We start from the raw sequence: 26,779 nt of genomic DNA on the forward strand, positions 1-26,779 counted from the left end.
GGTAATGGCATGAGGGGCAGTTTTGTTTTGTTTTTTGTTTTTTTTCCCATCACTTGTGCAGAATTTCGTGACCTCCCATTTGGACTAGTATATTTAGAAAGAAAAATGTATTGGACTTTAACATTAACAGGGAGTTTTTGTGTGTTTTTGTGTTTTTTTTTTTTTTTTTTTTTTTTTTTATTTTGTTTTGTTTTTGTTTTGTTTTTTTCCCATGTATATTGCTGACATTTCCTGACACTTTTTTGACCCTTTTGCTATTTTTAAAGGATAAATAAAGCAAAAAATAAAAATGTAAAACATTGCAGTTTACCAGATCAAGGTCATTTGTGGTGCATTTGTTTTGCATTTTTCAGGCTAAAAACATTTTAAGTGAGTACAGGTAATACTCTTGTTTTAAATGTTGTCCTTGTCATCTCCTGTGAGCTGAACTGAATGAAGAGAATCTTTCTTGGTGGTCTTCTTTTTTTTTTTTTTTTTTTTTTTTTTTTTTTTTTTTTTTCCTGGAAGTCCCCATGAAATGAATGTAAACAGACAGGCACGGTTGTAGTCCTGTCCTGGGTTGACAACCATGGCTTAGTCTAGACACTGGAGTAGTGAGCATAGCAACCCAGAAACAGGCAGTATGTTCACAGGATTACCAAGTAAAAAACAAAAAGGGAAAAAATCCTGAAAAAGAAAAACCAATGCACCCACCACAGTCAAGGGTTGGTAATCTGCAAGATTTTCAATTTTAGTTTTTATGTTTAGATATGCTTTAAATGCTTGCTCTTTAATAATGTTTTGTACATAAACTTGTATATTATCCCTCTTCCTGAACTATAGTTAAGGCTGTGTAGTCCATATCCTTGTACATGGTGACTTTACAGCAAGAATTAGAGTATCTGGTGTTGTCAGTCTGAGCAGACTGTTTTGCATTAAAAGGAACAGTAAAAGTCAGGTGCTATCATTATGCTGGCCTGCTTAGAATAAAAACTGGTTGCAGAATGTACCTGCACTCATTGATGTTTGGAGGGACAACAGTGTGAGGTAGTTTCTTACAGCCACAAATCAGATTCAAACCTGGCTTGACAACTTTGAATGTGTTTGCTGAGCGAGGTAGCAGAGAGTTTGTAAGACAACACCAGCTCTTAGAGAAAAACCTCTGCTGCCCTTCTACTGACCCTTTTGAGACTCTATGGATTCTGGCTGCAAAGGGTTATACAGATCTTGATGAACTTTCTTATTTTAGCACTGTTGCCTATTATGGCATTATTGAACAAGAGAGCAAGTCTAGAAATGGGCAGCTAAAATGGTGCAAGGCATAATGGATATCACCAGAGTAACTTAAATTGTATGTCAGGGCAAAATAACGCAAAAACCTAAATTGTACATCTCCTTAAATACATGCAAATTACACCATGTTGTATCCCATTAAACATGCCACAGGTAACTTAAAAAAAATAAATAAAAACATCTGCCAGAAAGTGTGCCCCTACCTTCCCCTTTAAATATAACAGTATTTTTAGTTCTGATTTCCTAAGCATTTGGCGTATCAGCCCAGTTCACCATCAACCTTGTAAATTATTATTAAAAATAGTAGGAGATGCTTGGAACAGAATTCAGCATATCAATAGTATGTTCTGGATTAACTTAAATCTATACTCGGACAAAAACGTTGTTAAAAAAAAAACAGCAGACTTGATGGACCATTTGGCCTTTTTCTGACATCACTTGTAGTTTTTCAAGATCATGGATTGCTTTCACTTGTTGCCTGAAATTATCCTTTAACCATACTGTTGCAAATTGCCCCCCATCAGCAGTTAAAAGCCTTCATCTTACAGCAGGTTGATTTAGTATATGCTAGTGCATATAACTTTAAATCTGCAGGTTTGCTGGTAATTTTTATCTTGGGTTTTTTATCTTGGAGCTCTCCTTTTACATATGTAATTATTTTTAATTTGCTCTTGTCTACACATTTGACACACGTATGCATGAAAATGTTACATGAAAGGTAAAACTGTTTCCTCAGACCCAGCGTGAGGTTTTGTACCCTTGCCTGCAACATTTTCCAGCATTTGTATGACTTTGCTTCTGAGGGGTTGTTGCCTTACAAACATTGTCTTGCTTCTCAAAAGCATCTTATGTGAGTTGCTTACCATACAGGTTTACTGTTCAAAGCAGTATTAAAAAAGCAAACATTTATTTTATTGCAGCTTACCAATTCTTTGATGTGGCTGTATTCGTTTTATTTCACATGATGGTCTGGCCAGCAAGTCCTGTTTTTTTCAGCAGAACAAACTGTCCTGCGGATGGTTGATGCAAATCATTTACCACTGACGGGTGCTTACACTGATCAACTTTCATTTATTTGTGTCAAACCCTTTATCTCAAAAGAAATGAGTAGTTTTGGCTGGAGTTTGGCTTCAGTTAATGTATTTCAATCTGCTAGTACATCTAACACTCTCCTCATCCAAGGCAGGCAATGCTACTATCTTCTGCGCCCCCTGTGCTTTCATCCAGAGTGTAGGCAGTGTAATACAGGCGGTGTTACTGGCCAGATCACCAGGTAAAAATGGGGGGGGAACCTAAAAAAAAATACTAATGCAACCACATCTTATAATTGGTAAGCTTCAATATATTACATTTTTGGCTTTGGGTTTAATACTGCTTTAATGTTCAATTGTGAATTGTGGTCTTCTTCTTTTTTTTTTTTTATTTGGGATACTAACTGCCTTAACCTGCCTCAGATTGCAATCCATAACTCTAACTGTACTTCTCATTTTTATTCCTTTTTCCTGACCTGCTTGTCCACTCTTCCCACGTTTTGTACCCGTGTTGCTTCTCCTCTGCTTCGTGTGACTGGACATGTAGCATCAGGTAGGCGTGAGTGGAATGGAGTGGTGCTTACCTGGTTGGGCCCTCTGCTGTACCTTTCTACCATATAGGCTTTATAAGAATACACATTTTCATTTATGTGCAAAAGTTTCTTTTGTTATGATGGCTGTTATTTAGGGATCTCCAAGCTGTCTGCTGAAGTCTGTTTGCAAATAAACCTGTCAGACTACCCATAGGATAAATCTGCTTGCCCTTATTATGCTGTTTTAGGGCGCTAAGGCCAGAAGGTGACTATAAATTGTAATTTCCTGAAATGACACCCAGTGGTTTGTAAAAACATTATTGGGAATAATGTGTACATCTATTTTTCATTCTTATTAAAGCAGTGATAATGCACAGATACATTTGCTAAACCTGCTACAATCCCATGCCTGGAATGTTTGGCATGTGTCTTTGTAATCGGCCAGGTTTAAAAGGGTGCACAGAGCTGTGTATGGGAGTTACATGCTCTTTTCATATATGAAATCTTAGGGTGGGTTTGAAATTCTACATTTAACCTTTGATTACATGAAAGTATACTTTGTGGTGGTCCACTGGTTTACTGTTTAGATATTGTATTACTTTTACTAGGGATTTTGTTACTTTCTCCTGAAAGCAACTGACACGTGAAACGCCACCTTCGCATAACCTTTTTTTTAAAAAAAAAAATACTAGGTTTTTTTTTTTTTTTTTTTTTTCCTATGTTTTCTCTTGTATTGATATATTTAACACTTTACCTGATGGAATGAAGCCTAACAAAGTACATCAGTGTGTTTTTAGCTATTGTTGGTGTTTAAAGTGCCCAACAAGTGGCCCGCTGCTCCATCTGATGTGGCCCGCCACCTTCTGCTCTGGGATAACCGGTGGGCAAGCCCAGATCGTGGGTTCCTGACCCACCATCCCCGAGCATCAGTGTGAAGAATGGAGCTGTGCTTGAGGAAGCAGAGCCAATGCTTCCTGTATAGCGCCTGCTCTTGTCACACTTGGCATTATACCAAATGTTTTCCGCCTGTGACGGGAGTGATACAGGAAGCATTGGCTCTGCTCTCTATTGCAACTGCATGCTTCCTTTAGCGCCGGCTCCTGTCACACTGCTGCTCGGGGATGGTGGGCCTGGAACCAGCCAGCAGTACCAGCCCTGGAGGACAGTCACCAGCTATACCTGCCTGGGGAACAGCAGCAGCCAGCCATGCCTGCAGGAATCTTGAGAAAGCAGTGACGATTGAGGACAGTTGAGGTGCAGGTAAACCACAGTGTGAAAGTAGCCTTGGGCCTCTTTCACACAGTTGGTCTGATCCAGTCCGCCTGTCTGTTTTTCAGGTGGACCCAATCGACCCCTCCATTCACCTCTATAGAGCGGCAGATGTAAATTGACTTGTATCCACTTACACCTGCCTATCTACAATCCAATCCACTTAGAAAAACAGAAGGGGATCGTCCCCTTCTGTCTGGGGGGATCGGAGGGCCCATAGAGTAGAGCAGGTTGTGTCATCTGCCCGCTTCACTCATTGTGAACCTGCGATTGGTTACCAAGTTGCTAAAGTGGCCCTCGCTCCTCAAAAGGTTGGGCACCCCTGATCTAAAAGAATGTTCTGTTCTGCAGAAAGACACAAAGCACTTGACCTTTTAAGCACTTTGTCAAGGTTATAACAAGTGCCAACCAGCACTAATATGACACATGTTCGTTTGTCTTCATATTCTCGTCCTCTTTGTTAGACCAAGGAAGAGCAGTCTCAGATCACCAGCCAGGTGACAGGCCAGATTGGCTGGAGACGTGAAGGGATCAAATATCGTCGGAATGAGCTGTTCCTGGATGTACTGGAAAGTGTTAATTTGCTAATGTCACCCCAAGGTATATATTGTCTGCTAAAACTGAGGAAAATATCCATGCAAAATTGTCTTCCATGCGTCCCTAACTTTCATGCATGCCATTTTATCCTTTCAGGACAAGTTCTTAGTGCTCATGTATCTGGACGTGTTGTTATGAAGAGCTACTTGAGTGGTATGCCAGAGTGCAAATTTGGAATGAATGACAAAATTGTAATTGAGAAACAAGGCAAAGGAACTGCTGACGAGACAGGCAAAACGTGAGTAAAAACTTTGGGGATCTGATTAATGTATTTTGTGCATGAGCTACAACGGACTACGCATATTGGGAGAAAAAATTATTTCCATTGCCGCACTCCAAACAAGCCTGACCATCATGCTGGCGAAAGCAGCCTCAGCCAATGGACAGAGCTACACTGAGGCTGCTGTCACCTGCATTGACATTCAGGCTTTTTTGGAGTGTGGCAATCAGGATTTTTTTTTTTCCTCCCAGTTTACATATATAGAACCAGGATGAGCTCTCTAGCCTGAGCCAGCGCCCATATTGTGAGTCTACCAGACTAGGATGCGGCAACCCAAGTTCTTTCTGCTCAGATTCAAACTGTGTGTATGCATAGTTTAGGTCATCTTGACTCATTTTAAATATTACTTTCTTGACCACCTTCCTCTGGCAGGGGGCACACCCACATATCGCAAAAAAAATTGCTTCAGGCTTCAAAATCTGATGTTGGGTTGGCCTGTCCGCACCTTTGGCATTTTTTAGCATCACAACTCACTTTTGTTTATGACAAAAATATGGTTATTTGAGACCTCCTTGAACTCCACCAATTTAATGTCTGCATTTTACGGGTTCTAAAACCTCTGCTGTGGATGCATTACACAGGTCTATGATTATGCTCTGCTCACGCAGATCTCCAATAGATATCAGCTGGTTGGCTTGAGAAGAGGGGAATAAAGTGTTAAAACAAACCATGAGGGTGTCTTCCTAACCCCCCAGTGTGGCATAATCCTAACTTCTCAGAACTTCTGGGTCGCCCAGACTTTTTGGTGGACTTGGGAAAAAATAGAATACTGCGCTAACAAACAAAAAATTGCATAAGCTGCGACTAAAGTGGTATACAGCACATTCAGATAGAAAGTAAAAAAGTTGCGCTAAAGATGTGAGAGAGGCAACAAATAAGTGCCTTAAAACCTCATAGAGGAATATAAATATGAGAGATGATCACTGTGCAAAATAATTTGGTGATAATATATTGAAACAAATTTATAAAACACAGATAGTGTCCATATATCTATATAGAGTGAACAATAATGTAATAAAATAAAGGCAACAGGTAAGTGCCTTAAAACACCATAGAAGAATATAACAATAATCAATGTGCAAAGTGAATTGGCGTTATAAACAGATCGTATAAGACGCAGTTATTGTCCATAGTCTGTGCACAATGAACACTAATAATTAAAGTCTATACATTATGTGTAGCACAAAACGAAAACCAAAAAATAAAAACCAACAAAAGGACCAAAACAAAGGAAAAAATATCCCCCAAGTGCCAAGTGAAAAAATATTAATAATCTTGCTGCAGTGAATGGGGTGCGTAGATGAAACCACCTTCAAAAACTGCTGCCTCTTACCAGAGAACGTTGGTCCCTTAATTATAGGAGACCTCACTGGGCGGATGGCTGTAACCCCAGCCCGGGATCTGAGAGACAGGCACTAGATGTCATCCGGTCCACCGGAACCCTCTCCACCGACCACAACAGGATGGATTGGATGTGTTAGCGTGAAAAAAATAAATGGCTCTACATAGCATAAAATCTTCACATTTATTTGTGTAAAATATAGCCAAAAAATGCACTTACAAACGGTTGTATATAGGCATAAAAAGAAAGCCGGCCTGCTCCAGAACAGCCCATAACTTCCAGGTACTCGACTAGCGGTGTCGTCGGGATGTAGCTCCTCCTCCGGAGGATGCATTTTCCTGCATCCATAAAGGGCGTTTATGGGATGTTTTGCTATTTTGTTGGCCTAGTTTGGCCATGTGTTTATATACATTCATTGTGTGTGTATTCATATTACTCTGAGATGTGCCTTTTAATTTTGTGCACTGAAAATGAATAAATAGTATGTATACTATTGTATAGTATTATATAATTTCTTTTTTATCTTTCTGAAATGGTGTCATGCATGTTCATTTTTCTCATTGTTTATGTAATACCAATACTTTTACAGAGGGAAGCAATCCATTGCTATTGATGACTGTACATTCCATCAGTGTGTTCGCCTTAGCAAGTTTGATTCTGAACGTAGCATCAGTTTTATACCTCCAGATGGGGAGTTTGAGCTCATGCGGTAAGGTTTTCTGTTCCATATCTTGCTGCCAATGTGCATCGGTATTGCACATTTTAACTGCAAGATTTAAGGATAACCTATATTATGTTACTTTAGAAGGTGTAGCTATTCAGCTAAATCATACCTTTTTGAAATACAGCTCTTGGTCTTTACCTGTACATATAAACCTTTTATTAAGCAATTTCCAGCAGTTGCCAAACTTTACTGTCGCATTTGTGTACTCTTGATCCATCCTTGTCTAAACATGGAGTGCCGTGTCCCTTAATGGGTTTTAAAGATATCTAGGTCCCTTTTTTAGATGACAAGGGAGTCCTAAAGCCAATATTAAAAACAAAAGGGATATATCACAGAATCAGTGGAGGGAGATTTCTGCGGCATATTTGGGAAGTACAGAATCACAGCATATATAAATAATATGCAAAGTGGTTGGTAGGAAGGTTTGGAATGGCAAAGATGTTTTTATTACAAATTTTGTGAGCAGACTGCAGTTCCTCTTTAAATGTGCTGGCTGCATTCTTTTTTTTTTTTTTTTTCTTTAGGTTTTTTTTTCTTATTTTTTCACATGGTAATTCGATCAGTAACACTTCTTCTGTCTTTTATATCTCCACTTTGGCAATGTTGCTGTCCCAGGTGTCTGTTGCTCCAATTTGGAAGAGGGTAGTGTTGGATCCACTAGCAGATCTTTATGGACTTGACTAAAGCCAAACTCAGTCAAACACTTTTTTTTTTTTCTGCAGTTACAGCAGCAGTTTATTCCTTTTTTGGGATCAAGATGAATAAAAGCTGATCATTGTGAGCACCCCTGTCAGTGTCAAACAGTTTGTCTTTGACCCTCTTTACTTTAAAGCTTGACCTGTTAATCCTTTCGTTGCTAGAGCTGGTTTTGCATTTTTTGCACATATTTAATTTGATCCCTAGGCCAGATCTGACACTTCTCACATACATTTAAAAATCGGCATATTTTTTTTCTAGAAATTTACTTAGAAACTCCAAACATTATGTGTTTTTATGAAAGCCAGGACCCTAAAGAATAAAATGGTGGTGGTTGCAATTTTTTGTCGCACGATATTTGTGCAGCCTTTTTTTAAACGCAAATTTTTAGTAATGAGTACACTTTAATGAATTTTGGTGCACCCAAACGCAATACAATACCCAATTTTTTGTAAAATATAAAATGTTACGCCAAGTAAATGGATAACTAACATATCGGGCTATATAACTGCATACTCACATGGAACTGTGACAGGCTGTAGTACCAAAAAAAAATCTCCATTGGTAATCTTTTAAAGGCTTTTAAAACATCACCTATGAAGTTCCTTAGGTCTAGTTCTAGAATTGATAAAGCAGAAAGTTGTGATAGCCCTGCCCAATAGTGATCGATCAATTGAAAAAACAAATAGTGACTTCCATAAATATTGAGTAACAACTCCTGTTCTATAAATATTGGTACAATGAAAAATACATAAGGTAAATAACGGTAATCAATCCTGTGCAGCAGATAGTGGGTCCTCTGCTCACTTCCTCCTCTGATGATAAAACTTCCCAGCGGGGATGACTCCAGAGAATTCTCAGAATAAACTAAACCGTCTCCAATAGTTGCAGTATCATGGTTTAAAATGCGTAAGAGAATACCAGCCAAGCCTAAGGAACAGTGTCGCTTTCTGAAGAAGCCACGTGGGAGTTGTGTAAAAGGGGGAGCCAGGCGGCGTGCATCATTACTTGATCTGGATGCTGTGAGACCCTGTTACATTGTTATATCATATTGCTTGTTTTTAACTGAATAAATGTGAGTGTATTTCCTTACGCTTGACTGGTATTCGCTTATGCATTTTAAATACGTTACTGCACTATTGGAGATTGTTTCCTTTAGGCTGAGAGTTCTGTGTAGTCACCCCAGCTGGGAAAGTTTGATCAGAGGAGGAAGTGAGCAGAGGACCCACTATCTGGTGCACAGGATTGATTACCATTATCCAGTGCTGGCCCTTTAGGGTCTTGTCCTGAGGTTAGCGAGTATTTCACCTGGTAACAGAGCACTTTTTTTTTTTTTTTTGTGTGTGTGTGGACTGTTGAGACTTTATTTTATATCTTAATCTCATGGAGTATTTATTTATTTTTTTTATTGAAAACCATATACTTGTGTAACTTTTTTTTTTTTTTTTCCTCTTGCAACCAAGTTAAAGTATACATTAGTGTGGAATAATTAGGTCTTTATTTTTTGATGGGTATAAAGGCAGAATATGATTTATTTATTTTTTTTGGTCTAGATATCGAACTACAAAGGACATTATCCTTCCATTCCGAGTTATTCCACTTGTGCGTGAGGTGGGGCGTACCAAGCTGGAGGTCAAGGTGGTCATAAAATCCAACTTTAAACCATCTCTGCTGGCTCAGAAAATTGAGGTGAGAATTGTACTGTTTAGACTGCATATTAAATTGCGTGTGGGTACGTATTTCACATGTATCTTTTGCATTTCGATTTTGTTTCAGGTTCGAATCCCCACACCACTCAACACAAGTGGAGTACAGGTCATTTGTATGAAGGGGAAAGCAAAGTACAAAGCAAGTGAAAATGCCATTGTCTGGAAGTACGTGTATCTCTCTCTCAATCTCCCCCTGACACCCCCCCCCCCCCGCCCTTTTTTTTATTTTATTTTTTTTCACAATTTTTGTTTTGTTTTTGTTTTAAACAAAAAATTTCAAGCTAAAATCTAGGCATCATGATTGTGATATCCTGTGAGCGTGCGGTTTTACTTTTTTTAGTTTTCTTCAATCTGCATAAAGGTTCTTTTACTTTTGGGTTATTGTACAGCTTCTGCGATTCTTACGCTACCTGCTAACATTGGAAGGTATTCAAAAACCCACAGGTAGAAGCTGTTTGTAGGTACTAAGTTGGGCTCTTTTCATCAGAGGCATGTCTGCAGATATAAAAAGTAGGGGGGCCCAGAGTTCTTATAACAATGTTCAAGGAGGAGAACTTCTCTTTTTTTTTTTTTTTTTTTTTTTTTTTTTTTTTCTTTTAATATATTTAACTTCTGAATTGGATAATTCTCATGAGTTTACGTAGGGATTTAATCTTTTTCTTGTTACTGTAAATATGTATGTGTGTATATATAAAATATACACACAGTGGGGACGGAAAGTATTCAGACCCCCTTAAATTTTTTACTCTTTGTTATATTGCAGCCATTTGCTAAAATCATTTAAGTTCACTTTTTTTTCCTCATTAACCGCTTGCCGACCGCCTCACGCAGATATACTGCAGCAGAAGGACTTTTACAGGCAAAACCACGTACCTGTACGTTGCCCTTTAAGAGGCGGCCAGCGGGCGCGTCCGCGGCAAGCTCCGTAAGTTGGGTCGCGGGTCCCGCGCACTCGATCGCCGCGGGGATACCCGCGATCGCCTCACAGGGAGGAAGAACGAGGAGATGCTGATATAAACAGCATCTCCCCATTCTGCCTAATGACAGTGTCACTCGATCTCTGCTCCCTGTCATCAGAGCAGAGATCAGTGACGTGTACCATGTAGCCACCCCCCCCACAGTTAGAAACACGCCCCTAGGACAAACGTAACCCCTACACTGCCACCTATTGGTTAACCCCTTCACTGCCAGCGTCATTTACACAGGAATCGGTGCATTTTTATAGCACTGATTGCTGTATAAATGACAATGGTCCCAAAAATGTCCGATGTGTCCGCCATAATGTCGCAGTCACAATAAAAATCGCTGATCGCCGCCATTTAAAAAAAAAAATGTAATAAAAATGCCATAAAACTATCCTCTATTTTGTAAACTCTATAACTTTTGCGCAAACCAATCAATCGCTTATTGCGATTTTGGTAAAAAAAAAAAAAAAAATGTAGAAGAATACGTATCAGCATAAACTGAGGAAAAAAATTGTTTATATATTTTTGGGGGGTATTTATTATAGTAAAAAGTGTGGTGTTTTTTTTTTTTTTTTTTTTTTTTTTTTTCTTTTTCAAAATTGTCGCTCTGTTTGTTTATAGCGCAAAAAATAAAAACCGCAGAGGCGATCAAATACCACCAAAAGAAATCTTTGTGAGAAAAAAGGACATCAATTTTCTTTGGGAGCAAGGTCGCACGACCGCGCAATTGACAGTTAAAGCGGCGCAGTGCCGAATCACAAAAAGTGCTCTGGTCAGGAAGGGGGTAAATTCTTCCGGGGCTGAAGTGGTTAATGTACACACAGCACCCCATATTGACAGGAAAACTCAGAATTGTTGATATTTTTGCAGATTTATTAAAGAACTGAAATATCACATGGTCCTAAGTATTCAGACCCTTTGCTGTGACACTCATATATTTAACTCAGGTGCTGTCCATTTCTTATGATCATCCTTGAGATGGTTCTACACCTTCATTTGAGTCCAGCTGTGTTTGATTATACTGATTGGACTTGATTAGGAAAGCCACACACCTGTCTATATAAGACCTTACAGCTCACAGTGCATGTCAGCGCAAATGAGAATCACGAGGTCAAAGGAACTGCCTGAAGAGTTCAGAGACAGAATTGTGGCAAGGCACAGATCTGGTCAAGGTTACAAAAAAAGTTCTGCTGTACTTAAGGTTCCTAAGAGCACAGTGGCCTCCATAATCCTTAAATGGAAGACTTTTTGGGACGACCAGAACCCTTCCTAGAGCTGGCTGTCCGGCCAAACTGAGCTATCGGGGGAGAAGAGCCTTGGTGAGAGAGGTAAAGAAGAACCCAAAGATCACTGTGGCTGAGCTCCAGAGATGCAGTCGGGAGATGGGAGAAAGTTGTAGAAAGTCAACCATCACTGCAGCCCTCCACCAGTCGGGCCTTATGGCAGAGTGGCCCGACGGAATCCTCTCCTTAGTGCAAGAGACATGAAAGCGCGCATGGAGTTTGCTAAAAAAAAAAAACACCTGAGGGACTCCAAGATGGTGAGAAATAAGATTCTCTGGTCTGGGAGCAATATAGAACTTTTTGGCCTTAATTCTAAGCGGCATGTGTGGAGAAAACCAGGCGCTGCTCATCACCTGTCCAATACAGTCCCAACAGTGAAACATGGTGGTGGCAGCATCATGCTGTGGGGGTGTTTTTCAGCTGCACGGACAGGGTGACTGGTTGCAATCGAGGGAAAGATGAATGCGGCCAAGCACAGGGATGTCCTGGATGAAAACCTTCTCCAGAGTACTCGGGACCTCAGACTGGGCCGAAGGTTTACCTTCCAACAAGACAATGACCCTAAGCACACAGCAAAAATAACGAAGGAGTGGCTTCACAACAACTCCGTGACTGTTCTTGAATGGCCCAGTCAGAGCCCTGACTTACACCCAATTGAGCATCTCTGGAGAGACCTAAAAATGGCTGTCCACCAACGTTTGCCATCCAACCTGACAGAACTGGAGAGGATCTGCAAGGAGGAATGGCAGAGGATCCCCAAATCCAGGTGTGAAAAACTTGTTGCATCTTTCCCAAAAAGACTCATGGCTGTATTAGATCAAAAGGGTACTTCTACTGAATACTGAGCAAAGGGTCTGAATAATCTGCAAAAATGTCAACAATTCTGTGTTTTTCTGTCAATATGGGGTGCTGTGTGTACATTAATGAGGAAACCATGAACTTGATCATGAAATGATTTTAGCAAATGGCTGCAATATAACAGTGAAACATTTAAGGGGGTCTGAATATATGAATAAATAAAAAATATATTTTCTATAGTGGAGTTTCACATAGTAATATATCCTTCTTTTGCTTTTGTTAAGGATAAAACGGATGGCTGGAATGAAGGAATCTCAGATCAGTGCTGAGATTGAGCTTTTGCCAACCAATGATAAAAAGAAGTGGGCCCGCCCTCCTATTTCCATGAACTTTGAGGTGAGTATAATAGTTTTCAGAAACTATTGTACGGTGATTAGTGTAAGGCCGGATATAGTTTTAAAAGCTTGAGCATTCACTACAGGCGTAAAAAAAGAGTAGCCATTACTGCTCCTGTTAAAACACTAGAGGGACAAAACGGTAGATTCCTCTTAAATTACAGTGGCAATAAATTGCTAAAAAGAATCTCACCTCGTTGGCTGTATTCGGAAGTGCGTAGTAGTGGTAAAAGGAATGGAAATGCATCAATTTCAAGGTCAAATTTGATTTCCAAACATTCAGCATATACAGCAGTAAGTCATACAGGTGTACAGCAATAAAACTAGTACATGGCATAATGCAAGGGCATCTTGATATATTGCCAAGATAAATGCCATCTAATTCCAATAAACATAATAAACTAGCAAACGAATAGCAACTAAAAGCTATTGAAAAGAGAAAACGGATCGCTGCTGTGACACTTGGGTAATGTATACTTTCCTCTCAAGGAGGAAGTTAAAACCATATTCATATGCACAGGCATGGGTGTGTAGAAAATAAAATGGGGAAGAGGGCAGGAAATCCCCCTCCTCCTGTACCAGGAGAACCACCCCACATAACTCCCTGGGGTTACGCAGAAGACGCAATATGAGTTTAATCTCCCTTATCACCAGAAACGCATGGCAACCATCCCGATCAAATTTTTTTTCAAATTTCTTCAGACAGCCCTGACAGGCATACGTCATTTTATACATAGGTAATGCAGCATTTAAAAGTTCAACCCAAAACTGGAGGTTGTGGGGAGAATATTTAATTGTTAGATCTTTATTTACATAGAAAATTAGGATCCAAAGCAGCGTTTTATTTATTTTTTTGTAAACCATGCATTTTTTTCTCTTCTGCAAAAACACGTGGTCGGGGTACAGATATTGGGGAATGCCAACTTCTCCAAAAATTGAGTAACAGCGACCAGAATTTTATTATGGGACACTCCCAGATCATATGAAATGTCCCAAGATGTTGACAACATGGGCAATTTGGAGAGTCCAGTTTCCCATTTTGGATAGGCTACTGGGAGTATAATAGAAGAGAGTAAAGTTGGGAAGACAATGACGGCCTGGACTTTTTTTTTTTTTTTTTTATCTGCTACAGCAGTTCCCAAATTTTTGTCTTTTCAGGTTCACTTTAAAACATTATTAAATTAAGTCAGAATATTTTTAATAAAAATGGTAATATACAGAGCATAAGAGTTGGGTTATAGACTTCCAGGTAGATGCCAAACAGTCTTCTGCGCTTGAAAGTGGGCCCAAGAAACCGTTACGTTCTCTCTCTGGCTTAATTGGATTTGTCTCGCCTTGCTGCCCTCATAAAACTGGGGATGTCGGGAAACACTGACACCAAAAAGCAAAATAGAGGGCGCGTTGGCCTAATGCATTATCCTTGAAACATTTTTATTGTATACTCACAAAGTGACATTCATCAAAAGCTCAAAACTTTGAGTAGAAGAAAACTGATCACTGCTGGTGACACTTGGGTAGCGTATACTTTCCTCTCAAGGAGGAAGTTAAAATAATATTCGTGTGTGTTGAAAATACAATGGGGAAGAGGGTGCAGATGTGGTGTATCTGGATTTTGCAAAAGCATTTGACATGGTTTGATGTCTACAAGGGTTAGTTCAGAGGGTGGTGATAAATGGGGAGTACTCGGAATGGTCAGGGGTGGAAAGTGGGGTACCCCAGAGTTCTGTGCTGGGACTAATCCTGTTTAATTTGTTCATAAACGACTTGGAGGATGGGGTAAACAATTCAATCTCTGTATTTGCGGACGATACTAAGTTAAGCAGGGCAATAACTTCTCCACAGGATGTGGAAGCCTTGCAAGAAGATCTGAACAAATTTAATGGGGTAGGCAACTACATGGCAAATGAGGTTTAATGTGGAAAAATGTAAAATAATGCATTTGGGTGGCAAAAATATGAATGCAATCTACTCACTGGGGGGGTTGGGGGATACCTCCTGGGGGAATCAAGGATTGAAAAGGACCTGGGGGTCCTCAGCAATGACATGCAATGCCAAGCTGCTGCTAACAAAGTAAACAGAGTATTGGCATGCATTAAAAAGGGGATTAACTCCAGAGATAAAGCGGTAATTCTCCCACTCTACAAGACTCTGGTCCAGCCTCGCCTGGAGTATGCTGTCCAGTTCTGGGCACCAGTCCCCAGGAAGGATGTACTGGAAGTGGAGTGAGTACAGAGAAGGACAACAAGGCTAATAAAGAGTCTGGAGGATATTGGTTATGAAGAAAGGTTACGAGCACTGAACTTATTCTCTCTGGAGAAGAGACACTTGAGAGGGGGATATGGTTTCAATTTACAAATGCCATACTAGTGACCCCACAATAGGGATAAAACTTTTCTGCAGAAGGGTGTTTAGTAAGACACATGGCCACTCATTAAGATTAGAAGAAGAGGTTTAACCTTGGCGTGCGTAGAGAGTTCTTTACTGTAAGACCGGCAAGGATGTGGAATCCCCTTCCACAGGCGGTGGTTTCAGCGGGGAGCATCGATTCGTTTAAAAAAACTATTAGATAAGCACCTGAACCAACCACAACATACAGGGATATGCAATGTAGTACTGACATATCACACACACAGGTTGGATTTGTCTTTTTTCAACCTCACTTACTATGTAACTATGTAATACTTACCACTTTTATAAAATTAAAATTATGTTTTCAGGATAATGCATTAGGCCAGTGTGCCCTCTGTTTTGCTTTTATGGTTTCAGTTTTGGGTTATAGACTGTAAGCTGCTTTGAGTTACAGTGGGGAAATAATTATTTAATCCCCTGCAGATTTTGTAAGTTTGCCCACTTACAAATTTTTAATTTTTATAGAGCGCGAATATCAACCGAAAATCCAGGGGAAAAAAAAAGCACATGGTACAAATGTTATACATTGAGTTGAGGTTCAGTGAGCAAAATAAATATTTGATTCCCCCCCCCCCACCAACCAACAAAAAAAATTTGGCACTCCCACAGACTTGTTAAAGGATTTGATCATGTGGTACACAGGTTAGTCTTGTCAATTTTAAGAAGGTGGAAAAAGAAAAAATTGCGCTATTAGTGAACAGTATGCTGAGATGCGACTAAAAGCGTTATACGACACTAAACCAAAACAGAAAATAGGAAGTCGTGCTAGAAATAGTAAATTATGAGAGAATGTGATAGGTGCTCTCAAAAATAGTGTGACGACAAACCACACTCAGGTCTAAAAAATGGACAGATCCATTCGGTGCAAAGAGCAAAATATATATATGACTACGCTGAATTAGTGTTAAAAAACCTGCGTGATACAACAAATATATACTGTAATAGAAAGGTAGACTTTACAAAGTAATGAACAGGTGAAATAAATAACGGATGAAACTAATAATGAAGAAAAATATTTAAAAATCAAGTGATCTATTGTATACCAAAACACATGACTAAGTGAAAAGAGTCCATATGTGATAGTGAAAAGACCATTTCATGATAATAATTAGTCCATTAGAAATGTATGGTTCTTGAGTGGTGATGCACTGCAGAATCTCCCAGAGAGAGTGAAAAGTGAGAAGATGCCTCCACCATATATAAACACTGCCGCTTACCAGAATTCGGCGGTCCCTTGATTATAAGGGACCACACAAGGTGTAACCCCAGCCCGGGATCTCTCTGGCATAAACTGGTCACCTCAGCCTCCAAAAACAACGGTCCGCAGATGGATCAGTTTAGGTAAGTGGTATGTTCTCCATAAAACAAGAGGGCTTCACATAGCATAAAATCCTTAAATGTATTATATGTTAAAAATGACAAATGAACACTTACAAAAAGGTAGACAATTTAGGCATAAAAACATACCGGCCGGCTTCCAAACAGCCTGTAGCTTCCAGGACTGGACGTGTAGGGGTGACGACAGTGCGTCGTTCCTCTTCCCTAGGTCGTTTCATCACTAGCGGACATGGTGACACGGCTGGAGAAGTTGGCTGGGCTGCTGTTCCCTGTCCTCAGTGCCTGGAGAGGGCCAGGGCCGGTGTGATATCGGGCCCCAAGCGTGGTGCATTGCACTAAAAGCTCAGCTGAGCGGCTGTGTCCTTTCCCTGCCGACAGCATGGCTGATCTGTGCAGGGAATAGAGGAAGCCGCAGTGCTCGAGGGGGCAGAGCTACACATTTTCTCCCTCCTGCACGTGGTGTTACGGAGTGATTGGGTGGCTTTTAATTACATTGTGGGTCATTTATTTTGTCTTGCAGACCAAGACTCAGGACAAGGCCCAAGTGCAGCCACAAAAAAGTAAATGTGCCGTTTGCGCAAACAAACTGCTTTGCTCCATGAGGAGCTCAATTTGTCGCACCTGTATAGAAGGCCTAGTAAAAGATGACCCAGTAACCTGTCAGAAAATGTCTTCTGTCAGAGATGAGCTTACGTCTACCTTCAGCTCATTTAAAACTCTAATTGACAAGCTTCAGACACCAGCTGAGGGTCCAACTTCAATTAGATCTTCAGTCAGTAGCACCCCACAGCAGGCGGAGAGTGAAGACTCTGAAGCTGAGGTTAGATCTACCCGTTCTTCTACGGAAGAATCAGGGTCAGATAGGGAGCCCAGGGATAGAGAATCCACAAGGGTCTCAAGGTTTGTTATCTTTAGAGGATGTGGATGACTTATTAAAGGCAATCTATACTACTCTCGAATTATGAGGAGGTGGTTCAATTATCTAAACATGATCTTGTGTATAAGGTTTTGCATAAGAAGTCGTCTAGAGTTTTTCCAGTAAATTGTTCTCTGATTGATACTATCAAACTGGAGTGGGAGAATCCAGAGAGAAACCTTTCATTTCTGGTAACCTAAAAAGGTTTCCTTTTGAGGAGGACTTAGCGCAGCCGTGGAACAAGAATCCTAAGTTGGACGCACCTCTTTCAAAGGTTTCAAAAAACTCGGACCTAGCGTTTGATATGGGTGCGCTTAGGGATCCCATGGACAAAAGAGGGGCTATCCTTCTCCACAGAGCCTGGGATTCTGCTAGGTCAGGTGATTCAGCCTCCAAGTTGCGCCTTTGTGGTCTTCCCATACGGGTGATCATCTTTTTGGCCCAGGACTGCAGGAGGCACTGGAACACACAGCTGATAAGAAAAAGGCATTTCCAGAGAAAGAAAAACCCGACAGCCAGAAAAGTTTTTTTTTCGTGGCCAAGGTAGGCAGCAAGGTCCTAAAGAAAAGGACAACAGGCCCAAAAAGCATTGGACGGGGCACAAAGGCAGAGGTCAAGGGGGAGTCTTGTTTAATTCTCCAACAACCCGCCAAGCCACAGTGACTCGGGTCCCCCCGTGGGAGGAAGATTGAGGTCCTTTCTCCCACAATGGGCGGCAGTCACCTCAAGTCCCTTCATCCTGGACTTAGTGATCAGTGGGTACAGACTGGAGTTTTCTTGCCAACCAACAGAGCGGTTTTTGGTCACCTTTCCTCCCTGAGATCGAGAGAAAGCAAAGGCTCTGGGTCTCCAAATTGGAGGCTTACTAGACCAAAAAGTCCTGATCCCTGTTCCCCGGCCAGACCAGGGCAAGGGGTTTTACTCGCATATATTTGTCATCAAAAAGCCATCAGGGAAGTATCTGCTTATCTTGAACCTCCGGTCTTTAAACTGTTCAATCATGTACAAGCATTTCCGTATGGAGACGGTATTCACGATCAAAAATCTGCTTTACCCAAACTGCTTCATGGCCACTTTGGATTTGAGGGATGCTTACCTTCGCATCCCTATCCATCCTGCCAGAAATTGAGATTAGCAATCAAGATTGGAACAGAGACTCAGCACATTCAGTTTCAAGCCTTCCCCTTTGGTCTGTCCTCAGCCCCACGCATTTTTACAAAGGTGTTGGGAGGTGCTCGATCCACTAAGGTTAAAGGCGATAACTATTATCCCTTACCTGGACGACATCCTTGTAGTGGCAGAATCGTACCAGAGGTTGTTCGAATCTCCAGACAGTGCAAGACTTCCTACAGTCCCTAGGCTGGTTGATAAACGTAGAGAAGTCATCCTTAGTTCCGGCCCAGAAAGTGACATATCTGGGATACGATTTTTGTTCGGTAGACCAAAAAGTTTATCTTCCGCAGGGGAAAATTACAAAAATGATCCAAACTGTCAGCATTACAGACCAATCAGTCGGTCTCACTGAGACTGATTTCGAGAGCAGTGGGTCTGATGACCTCATGCTTTCCTGCAGTACCATGGGCGAGATTTCACTAACGTCCATTGCAACTGTTTCTGTTAAACTGGGACGGAGACGCAGGGTTCCTGGAGTCAAGGGTCTGGTTACCTGCCAGGGTAAAGAGAAGCTTGTGGTGGTGGAGGACAATCCTGCACCTAACAAGAGGTCTCCCATGGTCCATTCCTATATCCCAGAGAATCGCTACGGATGTGAGTGCCTGGGGATGGGGATCTCACCTCAACAATGCAGTGGCACAAGGAGAATGGACCTTGAGGGAAGCAAGTGCTTCATCCAATCAGAGAGCTGCTTGCAGTTATGAGAGCCCTGCAGGCATTTCACACAGAAATCAAGGGTCACAATCTCCAAATTCTTTCCGACAATATCGCAACAGTCGCGTACCTCAACAAACAGGGAGGCACGAGAAGCCGGATACTTCAATCTATTGCCCAGGACATTTTATCTTGGGCACAAGGGAACCTGGCTTCAATTTCAGCTGTGCACCTGAAGGAGATGCAAAATTGTCTGGCAGATTATCTCAGCCGCTTCCGGGTAGATCGGAACAACTGGTCTCTTCATCCTCAAGTTTTGTGGATCTCACCAACAGATGGGGATGTCCCGACGTGGACCTGTTCGCAAATCAGAACAACCACGAGACAGAGGGGTTCTTTTCCTTGAACCCAGCGAATCAATTATTGGGGATCGATGCTCTGGCGAATCCGTGGCCATTCGGCCTCTGTTACGCCTTCCCGCCAACAGACTTATTCCGAAAGTCCTCTGGAAGATTCTTCTAGAAGAAACGGATCTCATCCTAATCGCCCCTTTCTGGCCCAAGAGGCCATGGTTTTCCCTGCTTCAGACTCTGGTTTCGGAGCCTCCACTGAGTCTTCCGAAGAGAAAAGACTTACTATCGCAGGGTCCAGTGTCACACCCACAGGTGGTTTCCTTAAACTTGACGGCTTGGTATCTGAAGAAAAGATAACGAGCGCCCAGGGGTTCTCTGACAAGGTAGTCAAGACTCTAGTAAATTGCAGAAAACCAGTCACTAGAGCCATATATTCCAAAGTTTGGAAAAGATTTAACTCATGGTTATCTGAAAATCAAAGATTAACTCATGATATTCCTTCAATTTTGGAATTTTTTCTAGAGGGTGTCGACAAAGGTCTTTCTGTTAGTACCTTAAAGGTACAGGCGGCAGCTATCGGTGTGTTCCTCCCAGTTTCCTCTCCTGGAAAATCCCACTATAGCCATTTTTCAAATCAATCTCTAGGGCCAGACCAGTAGTGGTGAGAAGTTGTCCAACTTGGGACCTATCCCTAGTACTTCAAACTCTGGTTGAATTTCCTTTTGACCCTCTTGAAGATATCTCAGTTAAGTTACTCACATTAAAAACTGGTAGTTGCAGGCCCTATCAGTGAGGAAGCCTTTCCTCACGATTTTTGAGGATCGAGTTGTTTTAAGAACCAATCCAGGTTTTTTGCCCAAGGTGGCCAGTACATTCCACCGATCTCAGGACATTGTACTGCCAACCTTTTGTAGTTCGCCACAAGGCGACCTAGAAAGAAAGTTTAGTTTTTTAGATGTGAGAAGGATTCTCCTAGTCTATCTTGAGATCACCAAGACCTTTAGAAAAACTGATGCCTTGTTTGTCCTCTTTTCTGGAGTTCACAGGGGAAATAGTGCATCTAAAGCCACTCTGGCTAGATGGATAAAGCAAGCTATCGCTGAAACTTACAAAATTAGGGAAGTTCATCCACCTTTTGTTACTGCTCACTCAACTAGAGCCTTGTCTACGTCTTGGGCTGGTGCCTCACCGGATCAAATTTGCAGGGCTGCCACATGTTCCAGTTACTCGACCTTCATTAAACATTATCGCCTGGATCTCCTATCCGCTCAGGAGCAGGCGTTTGTTCGTAAGGTCCTTCAGGCAGTTGTCCCTCCCTAGACTGGTAAGTTTTGGCTCATCGTCTCATGGGCTGTCCTGGAAGACGCTTGGAGAAAAGCTGAGTTAGACTTACCGGTAACTCCTTTTCTGAGAGTCTTCCAGGACAGCCGGATTCCCACCCGGTTTTGTCTGAAATTATGTGTCATATGCATATGTTTTTCAGGGATGTCCTACGGTTCTTGAGAAGACTGACATGGGGCCTGGAGGACTGCCCTTTTATCTGGTGGGGGTAAAGTGTTTCCTGTCCTGGTAGGAGGAGACAAGGTCTCATGGGCTTTCCTGGAAGACTCTCAGAAAAGGAGTTACCGGTAAGTCTAACTCAGCTTTTTTCATTATTAGTTTCATCTGGTATTTATGTCACCTGTTCATTACTTTGTAATGTCTACCTTTATATTACAGTATATTGTATCACGCAGGTTTTTTAATATCACTATTCAGTGTATGTATGTGTGTATGTGTATATATATATATATATTTTTTTTTTTTTTATTTATTTTGCTCTTTGCACTGATTGGATCTGTCTATTTTTAGACCTACTGAGTGTGGTTTGTCGTCTCACTATTTTGAGAGCACCTATCACATTCTCTCATAATTTACTATTTCTAGCGCGACTTCCTATCGACAACTCGTGTATAAAAAACGCCTGTCCACAATCTTCCATTCAAATCTCACCATCGTAGGCAAGACCAGAGAGCTGTCAAATGATGTCAAGGACAAGATTGTAGACCTGCACAAGGCTTGCATGGGCTAAAAGACCACCAGCAAGACGCTTGGTGAGGAGACCACCGTTAGAGTCATTATTCGCAAATGTAAGAATTACAAAATAATCACCTCGATCTGGAGCTCCATGCAAGATTTTACCTCACTGGGTAAGAATGATCATGAGAAAAGTGAGGGATCAGCCCAGAACTATGCTTGAGGAGCTTGTGAATGATCTCAAGACAATTGGGACCACAGTCGCCAAACAAATCATAGGTGACACAATATGCCACCATGGATTGAAATTCTGCAGCGCCCGCAAGGTCGTCCTCCTCAAGAAGGCACATGTACATGCCTGTCTGAAGTGTGCCAATGAACATCTAAATAATTCAGAGAAGGGATGGGAGAAAGTGCTGTGCTCAAAATTGAGTTCTTTTGGCATTAACTCGACTCGCCATGTTTGGGGAAATTAAAATATGGACTATGACCCTAAGAGCACCATATATACAGTCAAGCACGGAGGTGGAAACCTTTATGCTTTGGGGCTGTTTCTCTGCTAAAGGTACGGGCCAACTTTGCCTCATTGAGGGGCCAATGTATTGTAAAATCTTGAATGAGAACCTTCTTCCCTCAGCCAGAACACTGAGGATGGGTGGTGGGTGGCTCTTCCAGCATGACAATGACCCAAAACATACCACCAAGGCAAGAAAGGAGTGGCTCAAGAAGACGAACATTAAGGTCATGGAGTAGCCTAGCCAGTCTCCAGACCTGAATCCTATAAAAAATTTATGGAGGGAGCTGAAACTTCGAGGAAACACCTTTGTTTAGCAGCCTCCCCAGCACCCCCAATTACCTGAGCTCCTGCTCTCCAGTGAGGTCCACGATCCCCCTCAGCCATCCAGTACACTCCTCCTGATTGGCTCAGACAGAACAGCGGTGCTGTTGACTCCTGCGGCTGTCAGTCAGCCAGTCATGGGAGAGGGGTCGGGCTCCGTGTCTGAATGGATACACGGAGCTCTGACTGGGCTTGGGTGACCCCTGTAGCAAGCTGCTGGCTGAGGGGCACTCAAAGGCGGGACAAGCCTGGAACGGCAAAGAGGGACCTGAAGAGGATCCAGGCTGCTCTGTGCAAAGCCAACTGCACAGAGGAGGTAAGTATAACATGAGTTTTTTGTTTGTTTTTTTTTCTGTTTTTTTTTTTTTTTTGAGCCTTTAAAATCACTTTTAGGGATTTTGAGAAGATCTGTAAAGACGTGTAGACCAAAATCCCTCCTGAGATGTGTGCAAACCTGGTAACAAACTACATGAAAATGTCTTACCTTGGTGCTTGCCAAGGGTTTCGCCAAGTAATATTTTGCTTGGGGATCAAATGCTTATTTTACTCACAGAACTGCAACTCGATTTGTATCGTGTTTTTTTGTTTCTGGATTTTTAGATGATATTCTGTCTCGAACATTTAAAATACACCAATGATACAAAGAAATGAAGGGTGCATCATTTTTTTAAGTGGGCAAACGTACAAAACATGCAGTGGATCAAATTATTTTCCCCACGGTACAACAAAAGATCTAACTTGAAGGCACATTCATTTAAAAAGTTGTCGCTCCAAGTAATTAGACCTCTTTTCAGCCCCTCAGCTCCTAGAAGCTGTTGGCATTTTTTTTCTGCCCTTAGAAACTAAATAGTGTTATCCTATGTGTCCATGCAAATTACTTTAGGCTATTAGTGTTTTTCGAGCGTCAGTTTCTAGGAGCAGAATAAAAATTTGTTTTTGTAGAGTTTCTTTGAGCATTTTTCCAGCAGAAACGCTCCTGTTTTTATTTTTTGTTTTTTTTTTTTTATTTGCAAAAAAAAAACCAAAAAAAAAAAAAAAATGCTACTACAAAAAGCTATTACCAGCGTTATTTTGGCTTTAAAAAAAGGCTAGTGTGCATGAAGCCTTGAGGTTATCTACACTCTCTAGAGCAGGTGTCTCCAAACTACGGCCTGTGGGCTGGATGTGGCTTTTTGCCTGCCTTTTGATCCAGCCCTTGGGGCACTCACTATTCTTTACACTGATATGGGGCACTGTTTCTGCCACCTGACACCAACAATGGGGCACTGTTTCTGCCACCAATGCCAGGAAAAATTTAAACTGGATAACATCAAAAAGTATTTTCCTGCTTTGATGCCTAGTATATCATAAATATAAAAATGGGAAAATCTAAGTTTTTAGGCCTCATGCACACGGGACGTTCTAAAAACGCCTGGTGCCAAAAACATAGTGTGCATGAGGCTCAAAAATCCACTGAAAATGTCATACTGCATGAACTGTTCTGTCTTCATGGGGGAAAATTATTTTCTTAAATATATATATTTTTTTTTTTTGTTTTTTTTTTTTTAGGTCCCTTTTGCTCCGTCCGGACTGAAAGTTCGATACCTGAAAGTGTTTGAGCCTAAGCTGAACTACAGCGATCATGATGTGATAAAATGGGTTCGCTACATTGGCCGCAGTGGGATTTATGAAACCCGTTGTTAATGCATCGGTAATAGAGAGGAGGGAGCAGTGTCCATTACTAAACCTGCCCCAATCACACTACACTCAGATGGGGAACCCAAGTAAAAACAAGAAGCTTGTACTTTTGTAGGTGGATATTGCTCCTTTCCTTTCTTGCTTCTTCCGCCCTACCATGACAGCCATTTGGCTTCATAACTCCCATTAAGCGTGGAGGCTCTGTACACTAATTCAGCATTGGAAAGGTTAACAAGTTGCAGGGATCTCCTTGGTCATCTTGCAGCTGTGTGTTCTTGAATATTCTCCACACATGCAGCTGCTCCTGACCTTGTATTGCCACCGCATCTGTGAATATTGCTGGCTGATAGTATTTCTGAATAGTGTAATATTTCCTGCACGCTTCCATCATATCCCTCTTCTAAATAGCGGCGTCTTGTTTACAGTGTCCTTTTTGTCATTGCTGTTTGTCATTAGAGCTATTAACACTGTCACAGGCCAATCTTAACAGGAGGGAGATAACGTGTTGGAGCCCTGGCATCAGGGTGTTGGATGGACAAACTGCATTTTTGTCCTTTTTCTGACTGGAGAGGTGACGAAAATCTTCACTATGTGGGGTGGAAGTTTGCTACATGTTCTGTGACCAAACTGGGGGGGGGGGGGTCATTGCAGTTAGGCCATTTCACAGCTCATTTTGCCAGTGAGGAAGAGCAGATCAAACCTTGAGACACGTGTAGCATTCATTATCATGGAGTGCAAAGAATCCAACATATCACTGCCGGAGACCAGTCACTGACATGGAAGCAGCATGGATGGGATCTTACACCTTCCACTGATGTGACTTGTGTGTGTGTGGCTCTGTGACTTCTCTCTCGTCCCTGTACTCCTTGTGCTGTGATTTGCTCTGTTCTTCTTTGGTCAAATTATAAACCTCATTAAACAATGTAGAAAAAAAAAACTTGCTACTCTGACTTTTTTTTTTTTTTTTTATAAAGGCAATTTGGTGTTCGTTTCTTGTTTAAATACACCTTTTTGAAAGTTTTATTTTATAAGATAAATGCAAAAAGAAAAAAAAAAAAAACTTGAGTGGTTTATGTCAGAAATCCTTGGAACTTTGCAATGTTATATCAAGCAGTTTTTTATTTTCCTGCTCACGTTAACTCTGAACTAGAAAATTCTCGCATCCAATGTTATGGAGGTAAGGGTGCTGTTCTGTAGTTCTATATGCTTCCTGTTCTAGGGTGACAGCACTGCTGCTCTGTAGAAACAGTACAATGAGTAAGCATTGTCACCCAAAAACAGGTTTTATTGGTAGACTTCAGTTCTGTTATGTTTATTTGTTCTTTCGTTTGGCTACTGACAGGTGGTGAGAGCGTTGACTCCTCAATGCCTTTTTTTAACCCCATTTTTGCTCACAATCATGTTGCAACCAGCTGCACTAAGGGGCATTTACGGCGTTTCCCCAGGCCGCCTGAAAATTACTACGTGATGTAAACTTTGAGGGCGCAAAATAAAGCATCGCGTTCACGGCATGTAAACTCCCTTATCCGCTGCCAATTGCTGCTTAAAGGGTGGCAAAACTGGGGCTCAAATATGCATTGTACTAGTCTAAATGAAGCCTTAATTTATAGTTTACCGCTTTTGTAATTGCTACCATCTGTTGCCACTGTAACCAATCTGCTGCTCCTTGAAATGGTCAGATGGTATATTTTAGCTGCACCGTGATTCCTTTGCTGCTGAGGTCAGTCAGAAAGATTGTATTAACCACCTCCATTTTGCTGTTTTTCAGCATCTCATTGACTCGTCGGTGTCTGTTTAAAGACACTTGTGCTGGGATGATGGGGTATGTGTTAGCAATCGCAGCAAAGAGTACTGGGTTTTAATAGCTAGACGCTGTATTTTCACAATGAAATTGATATTTTAAGCAATTTTCAAGCAAAAATTGTTCACAAATATAACATGCAGGTACAGGACCACAAAGAGCAAAAGTGTAATACTCCAATTGTGCTTTATAAGCCAGGATATATTTGGGAACTAGCATTTTTAATATGAGACTGTCTCTAGGAACTTTTAGTTCAGGTAGTAGTAGTTCTCTTCTGTTCATTGAGGGACACAGCCAGATCTTCATGACGGGGAGGTTTTATGTCACCACCAGCCCCCTGCTTATGGCCAATTCCCCCCCCCCCCCCCCCCCCCCCCCCTCAATCTGTAAGTCAGTCTTTTCTGGCTAAGGGACCATATAAGGATAGTTTTACATCAACTGACCTAATGCTATAGGATTGTCCTTGTAAATTGACCATGTGGCAAAGCCCACCAAGCCCTTTCAGGAATGTGATATCCCTTTCCAGACAGTTAACATTGGTCATTACTCACTAGTCCTGTATATACCACAGCCAAAATTGAAATAAACCAGTCTTCTAACAGAACTGTGATAAGCACTTTTCTGCTGTGATCATCTGCCAAGCCATTGGAGAACAGATGGGACCCTTGGGAGAACATCTATATTCTACCTGGAACTGGAAGTGTCTTTTA

General features: G+C 41.4%; 1 protein-coding gene across 4 annotated transcripts in view; it reads left to right on the forward strand.

Annotated features, from left to right (window-relative positions):
• Positions 1-25,205, forward strand: part of AP2M1 (adaptor related protein complex 2 subunit mu 1) — a 38,689-nt gene extending 13,484 nt beyond the window's left edge. For all 4 annotated transcript variants that reach the window (XM_073626561.1, XM_073626562.1, XM_073626563.1 and 1 more), the window contains exons 5-11: positions 4,570-4,705; positions 4,799-4,940; positions 6,914-7,033; positions 9,298-9,433; positions 9,521-9,618; positions 12,784-12,895; positions 24,140-25,205. In XM_073626561.1, the coding sequence (XP_073482662.1) occupies positions 4,570-4,705; positions 4,799-4,940; positions 6,914-7,033; positions 9,298-9,433; positions 9,521-9,618; positions 12,784-12,895; positions 24,140-24,274 (879 nt within the window). In that variant the 3' untranslated portion in view covers positions 24,275-25,205. The remainder of the gene's footprint in view (positions 1-4,569; positions 4,706-4,798; positions 4,941-6,913; positions 7,034-9,297; positions 9,434-9,520; positions 9,619-12,783; positions 12,896-24,139) is intronic.
• The last annotated feature ends 1,574 nt before the right edge of the window (positions 25,206-26,779 follow it).

The sequence above is a fragment of the Aquarana catesbeiana genome, linkage group LG04 (assembly GCF_042186555.1).
Source record: "Aquarana catesbeiana isolate 2022-GZ linkage group LG04, ASM4218655v1, whole genome shotgun sequence".
Lineage (NCBI taxonomy): Eukaryota > Metazoa > Chordata > Amphibia > Anura > Ranidae > Aquarana > Aquarana catesbeiana.